Consider the following 7,316-nt stretch of genomic DNA (forward strand, 5'->3'; position numbering starts at 1 on the left):
TGTTGTTTATCACTTCACTCTAGGCGCTCCCGCGCCGGGAACTGAGCAAAGCTGACACGAAACTATACTCCACAATGTAGTGCCTTCATTATTCTCTCTCTCTCTCTCTCTCTCTCTCTATATATATATATATATATATATATATATATATATATATGTGTGTGTGTGTGTGTGTGTGTGTGTGTGTGTGTGTGTGTGTGTGTGTGTGTGTGTGTGTGTGTGTGTGTGTGTGTGTGTGTGTGTGTGTGTGTGTGTGTGTGTGTGTGTGTGTGTGTGTGTGTGTGTGCGCGTCTGCGTGTGTGTGTGTGTGTTCACATCAAAGCAATGCTTTTGCTTACGTGAAATACTCGCGTAACGCCAAGCTACAACATGTCTCTGAGTATAATTTACTGTCGTACCTGATTCGTAGTATTTTTTCTTCTTCTTTTTCTTGTTCACAGCCATCAGCAGTGGTCAAGGCTCTGCGTCAAGTGGTATCCGATAAAGATCCTGCCTTGTGGGATGACCTTGTGTGAGTACATTAAGAGTGTTCTAAATTATGGAGCTACTTGCTCATATCGATGACAGCTGCTTACTTGCTGCCATCAGTGAAGTCCCCATCTGTACTGTAACTAAGACAAACTAAAGGTTTCTATGGTGTCATGAGAAAGATTGGGACATTTCATTCTGCAAGAGAGCACCAGTGCTTCCTTAGAAAAACCACCCAGTGTGTTTCAACGTGCATCCAAGAATTACGGAATGGAGATGCTAAAACGTGAAAAATTAATCATAGTTGATTCCCTATCTGTTTGTTCCCCCCCCAATCAACCACGTCCTTCAACTCCGTCGTCATGGCTGTCATTGTCATACCTCATCGTCATGTGGTCATCCCGTCTTCCCATCTTTCGTCTGTATAAGGGTGCGAACATGTTAAATTCACAAGGTGTCATTTCCATTGCAGAGGCACATCTAGCAGTTATGCTGTACATAATGCATCTTGCGCATCACATGCATGAAAGTTGCCGAGTGAAAGAGTCGGACCAAGCAAAAGTATGCCTGGCCCCGTTTCCTTCACGATGTTTTGCAGTTTTCCTAATATGTTGTCATAGTGCTTTGGTTTGATGTCCATAAGTGAGCCTGCTTCTGCTGCTGGAATTGCTAGTGTCCAATAATGCTCGTGTAGTGGTGACGAGACAGGAAGGAAAAACGGCGTTAGCCTGCTGACCACACTGGGTGCCGAGTCAGTGGTGCTTTCTTACAAGAGAAGACAGTAACAAAACACATTTGCCCTAGCTTTATTTGTAGTTACAATAAACACAATGCATGAAGCAATTACTGCAGTAAAATTCAAAAAAACGTCAATAACTTTTCATTGGTACTTATTAAAAGTAAAATCGACGAAAGAAAGGATTAGAAAAATTATGTGATCCACAGCTCTATAGTAAAGGGGTAAAAAGTTTATTCTTACTTTCGAAAGAGCTAGCACATCTGAAGAAGGTAACAGCAGCAAGAACAACAACAAAACACTTAAGTTATTACGTGCTTGGCGCCAGTCATCAAAAAAAAAGAAAAAAGAAAGAAAAGCGCTCATGCGACGACCAACTAACTTCGTGGGTAAATCCATTGCGCCGGAATCAGCGTCTCTGTCCCCACATTTATCATTTATCCTCACAGTCAGACAAAAAAGGGGGAAAGAAAAGAAAAGAAAAGAAAACAGAAGGTGCCCGCTTTGAGAGATGGCGACGTCACGCGTTTTCTTTTTGGCAGCTGCTGGCAGGAAATCGAGTTTCGCGTCAGGTTTAAGTCAGAGCACGCGTGAAACTGATTTGATTGCGCATATGCCGGTGCACGAGAAAAACCTTCGTGATCGCAACAGTGAGGGGCAAAATAACTAGAACGATGGCATTCTCCTCTCTCGCTCTCTTATTGTTTCTTTCATAGAAAAAAACGACGCGACCACAGAACTCAAGACCGTGCACACAAATTGCCGTGCCTGCTTCCTTTGGCAGCTGTCGCTGTAAACGGAAACACAATGCGCGTTGTTTTTGTAAGCTTCAATATGTGAAGAGTTTCATTACCGCAGCCTCGGAATTACCTTGAACGTAATTAATCGGAAGTGGGAACCTTTCCAGAGCGAATTTATTTCGAGGTTTCATATACAAAGACGTGGCAAATAAACGTGGGCCTCGACGCGTAGGCGCTTGGACATTATGCTTGTTATATTACTGTTCGCGGACGGAACGGATCGAACATAGTTTGATTACAGCGATCAAATATATAATCAGTTACCAAGCATATTTCCTGGTGGTACGACGCAGAGGGCGGGAACCTTAATGCGGGAACTACAGTGGAAACCCAACCACTACGCACATACCGTGGCCCCCACCTAGCATATATATCACAGAATAATATTACAGAAGGTGATCTTGTCAAAGCAAATGGGGTGTTATTAGAGAAGGCGGCTGGCGAATCGTAAACCGCACGTATGAATGAAAAGTTTTGTGAATTTGGCCACTGGTTCATCGTGCCTTAACCTGGCCTTGATGACCTGCCTTTACTGCAACTGCCTATGGTATGACGACCAGGGCCAACCAAGTTCTACTCTACTGCCCAGTATCATCGCGACCTGTCTATGGCCTCCAGCAAATATTAGCGATGTTTTAGAGCTTCATCCTTCACTGATCTCAGACCGAGAGTAGGCCACTCCTACTCTACATTCTCGCACAACTGTCACTGCAGGCACTTGTTCAGGAGTGAACTTACAGATTACTATCGGTTGGTATCACTTGACCAATAAAAAAAAAGTCATGAGCTTTTCTCGAGCGTGCTTGTAATTGTCGGCAGTTTTCCCAGATAAGTCCGAAGGGGCAATTGCTCGCGTCTTCTCTTTCGAAAGAAACTCAACCACTGCACGTAACTAACCTGTTCGTTCGCAGGCGGGCAATGGATGACGGTCTCAACGCCCGCGAGGCGTCGCTACTGCACGACGAGCTGCGAGACGATGACAGTCTGACTGTGGTAGAAGAAGGCGACGCCCAGCAACAGTTCTTGCTGCGGTTGTCGCAAGAAGTGGCCGCCATTACAGGTGAACAGTGTAGCACACTCTCTTGCCAAAACCGAGCGGAGATGTCGAAACCAACTCCAGGGCTCGCCACCTGTACTATTTTCAGTGTTATTACAGCGAAGCTGTCTATGGCTAGGATCCGGGATTTTATGGCGTCCGCGCAAAAGAAGTAAGCGTCCCCGCGGAAAAAACTGTCCCCTAAAACTCTCCCCTAAAAGGTGAGAGTGAAAGAGCCAACAACAAAAGCAAATGCGTATCGCCGCTCGCGTCGGAGCTCAGTTTAACGGCCACCTGTGTCTAAAACGATGTGTCTCTGTGAAGGTGTCTCTTAGTGCGTGACGTAGTGTGCGTCTTATAAGGCGACCAAGGAGAAAGGGTTGGCGCCCCTCGGCACAACCGCGCGAATGTGCTCGTGCCACTGCTCACGTAAGCGGCACCTAAGCGACGAGCGAGAACCGACGACACATAAAGCCCGGCCCACATGTAGCGAACTTTCACGGCGAACTTCGTGCGGCCCGTACCAGCACGGCGGAAGCCAGCGTGCCGCCGCCGTGCTGCACCCACATGCGGGGAAAAACAGGCAGCCGTCGCCGCCACGATTTCAGTGTTGCTAGAAACACCGTGATTCTATTCCCAGTAAAATGCAGTGAAAAATAGTTTTTTATCTGCAACTGAACCATATTGGTCGCGCCTGGACGGCTGTGATCAGTCGACCATTGTACGCGATGCGCGCAGCTTTTGTCGTCATGTTCGCTCTATCTTTGGCTGGCTAGCCGAGTCAAATGCGTCGGCAGGAAGTCGAACGCGACCGCATCCTGATTGGTCCGCGCTGACAGCCTTCATTCGCCGCTTCCGGCGAGCGGTCCGCGAACAGCCGCCGGTCGCCGGGCGGACGCCGCGCGCGGCCGTTCGCCAGTTTTATGCAAGAAAATCGCTCCATGTCGGTCGTGCTTAACGCGAGTCAGAGAAAGCCGCAAAGCGCCTTCGGCGCCAAGGTGCAAACTGGGAAGATTTCAAGAGCGCGTACCAGGTTCCAAAGAGACTTTCTCGATCGTCATTTCGGCTCGAGCTGCTACTTGTGCGTCAGACTGATTCGATAACGACCTAACCAGTGTCGTTTCTAGTGTCTAGTCTAGTGTCACCTTTCTGGGGCTGTCGCAGAGCCCATGGCCGTCTATCACAGTGACCATAAAGCCATCGTCACGTGTGTTACGAAATAAACGAGACGGCAAAAGATAAAACTGTTATATATATATATATATATATATATATATATATATATATATATATATATATATATATATATATATATATATAATGTGTTCTCTTACAAGTGTCTCTCTAAATATAGCCTGCGGTGATTTCATACAGCTTCGCTAGTCAACCACCTTCACAGAGCGGAATGGCCGACGAATTTTTTTCAATCGTGCCGAGTGTTACGCCATGAAAGATTACCGGCAAGCGTGATTTCTTGCTGCGCTCACTCATTTAGGAACATTCCGAACAAAGGGAGCACAGGCTACACCTTTTGCAGGATTAACGCCTTTTTTCATATGTAGATTATTTTTAGAGAATTCTCGCACACTCCTCGTTACATGGCGTGAAGGTACTTCATTGGAAGACGCAATATACTGCTCCGAGTATATGCCAGAGCTTTCTAAAATGCACTCGATACACTGCACACATAGTTGTCCCTCAATACAATATTGCTTTGTGAAGTCACTTCTCTTCCTTCCTTTTAATGCCTCTCCCCTTCCGTTTACCTCAATGCGGAATGGCAGGCCAGAGATTCGCTATTTTGGCCATTTCATTAGAAAATGGGTGTAAACACGGGGCAAGCAGTTGTTCCTGCAGACATAGTCGTAGCAGTGCTCTTGTACATAGAGTGACATAGCCCATTGCCATGTTCGGCGTCCAGGCCTCACCCTGGACGCCGTCCTGGAAAGCGCCGGCGAGGCGCACGCTTCCTCCACCCTGGACTGGCACGGCAACGCGCTGCGCTTCTTGGGCGGCTCGCTGGCCGACTTCCTCGTCAACCTCGAGTCGCTGCACGTTGTCCTCGAGCGTGCCGGCCTGCCCTTGCGGGGCGGCCGTCTCAGCGGAGTGCGCGAGGAGCACGGCCGCCTCGTGCTCCAGTGCGCGTCCAGGGGCGAGCCGATGCTCAGGCTACTCGCGGGCTCGCTGCGCCGGCTCGCCTCGCAGCTCTTCCGGCTCAACGTGCGCGTCAGCGTCGCCGGCTCCAAGGCGCAGCAGGCCACGCTCGTCCTGCAGCCGGAAGGGAGCCCGGCGCTGTCGCTGTCGGCGCCTGCCGGTGGCGTGGCGGCTGCTCCCGTGGCCAGCGCCAACCCGGAGGACCTGGCCGTGTCCGTGGCGACCTTCTGCCGGGCGTTCCCGTTCCACTTCATGTGCGACCGGCAGCTGAAGCTGACGCAGCTCGGCATGGGGCTGGCGCGTATCTTCGGCGGCCGCGGCCGGGCGAGCACGCTGCCGGCTCTGTTCACGTTTGTCGAGCCCCGAATTGAGATGCGCTTCGACCACGTGGTGGCCAACATCAACCTGCCGTTCCTGCTGCAGGTGCGCGACGACGCCATCAAGCACGAACGGTACAAGGTGAGCGAGTGAATATACCCTCCTAGGTGTCCGTGTTGGTCGTTAGGGGATATTTATATTGCAGGCCTAATTCAACAAGGTGTTGTTCGTAAGTGTTGTTTGCTATTGGCCCGTCGCCTTCACTGAAATTAGGTCCGAAATCGCGATTAGTCTGAATCTGCTCTTGTGAAAGTTCTAGCATAAGAAAATGTCGGTGAATAGGAACTCTGATCTTCATGGAACGGCTCTAGTGGAGCACGAGATCGGCCCCGATGCCTTGAACATTAGAAGCACGCCTAAGTTCCTTGATACGCCATATTATCCTTACATTTTCGAGGATGTGCTGGTTGCCACTGATAATACCGTTTAAAGCGCTCGAGCGTTGAGTTCACCTTTTAGGTGATAGTGGCTTCCTGCTCGCATGAAAGCCATGCTTATAGAATCTGCGCATTTGAAAAAGATCGGGTTGCAGATAATTAGTTCGAAGCTCTCCTGAGAGGGGCGTAACGGTGCGAATGAGCCACGAGGATTGAAAGCCCTATCCCTCCTCGTACTATATTATCAATATTAGTCGAATATACTCAATGCAAAATAATATAAGTAGAAGCATCAGAGACGGGCTGGCAACTGCCAACTATACCAACAGAAGGGACAAAACACCCGCCTGTCTCGAACGTCAGGGAATAGGATGCGCACAACAAAAGGAGGACATAGAAATGCAATGACTAGGAACAGAATAAAGGGAAGAAATGCAGACATCAAAATTTCTATTAAAGGTGCTTTTATTGAAGTCAATATTTGTCAATGAATTGTGAAAATGACATTATTAAGGGGCCGCTTCCAGCCGTATAGGCATCACGAAATCCTTGTGCGAAACAATCTAGTATTTTGTAGAAAACGGCAGTACAATAGAGGGTATTTCAGCTATTTTCGATTATCGCTCAATTTAGACGTTAGCACATAATCAGACGGAAGCTATACATAGTCATAACTTAGTCGTAGTAAACGAGGGTACCGTCATCTGTCGTGTACTTGTACACTAATAGCATGATCGAACAACCATCAAGGTCGCTTGACTTCATTTGCTTTTCAACGTGTGTTTGGTATCTACGTGTCTTTTTGTGAAGCAAGTTCTCGACAGGGCGATCTATTTTCTGAGCCCTATAGATTGCCTGTGCCGCCGTAAATACTCTGAACCCGAAAATAGCAGTGTAATCGAGCACAGCAAGTGAAGAAAGAAGTTTCGTATTGCATTTTGGGCAGGCAGATGTAGCAGCTCTAAGTTGGCTTGCACCATTCTCTATCAGTGTTGTACATGGTACGACGATACGAAAGGTAACACCAGGTTTGCGCAAAACCGGCAGTTTTCCTTGTTTGTGGGCGCTGAATTAAAGAATGTACGATGAGCCAGATTTTTCAACACGAATGCTTCTATACAGTGAATAGCAGATTAATGAGGTAGCAACCTATATGTTTGCAAGAATAGCTGTTTCGACACAAAGTGTTCCATTGCATATTGGCATAGAGTGTGCTTTATGCTTCGCAGAATACAGTAGCCTAAATTGTATACCCAGGTGAAAATAGTCTACGTGGTCCCACTTGATTTATAATGGTCCCCATTTGAACTGGCTTGTGGTGAAATTCAAAGTTCGTTATGGTCCCAGTCGATTGTAGGTCCCAGTTA

At 48.0% G+C, this 7,316-nt stretch overlaps 1 protein-coding gene across 1 annotated transcript; it reads left to right on the top strand.

Moving 5' to 3' along the window:
* Positions 1-446: 446 nt before the first annotated feature.
* On the top strand, positions 447-5,653 carry LOC119434429 (guanylate cyclase soluble subunit beta-1; the record flags this gene model as incomplete). Its single annotated transcript, XM_037701583.2, has 3 exons — positions 447-511; positions 2,916-3,064; positions 4,962-5,653. Coding segments are annotated over exons 2-3 (834 nt in total), but the record flags the coding sequence as incomplete, so codon positions are not given.
* Positions 5,654-7,316: the final 1,663 nt, after the last annotated feature.

This window comes from Dermacentor silvarum, unplaced genomic scaffold (genome assembly GCF_013339745.2).
Source record: "Dermacentor silvarum isolate Dsil-2018 unplaced genomic scaffold, BIME_Dsil_1.4 Seq1062, whole genome shotgun sequence".
Classification (NCBI taxonomy): domain Eukaryota; kingdom Metazoa; phylum Arthropoda; class Arachnida; order Ixodida; family Ixodidae; genus Dermacentor; species Dermacentor silvarum.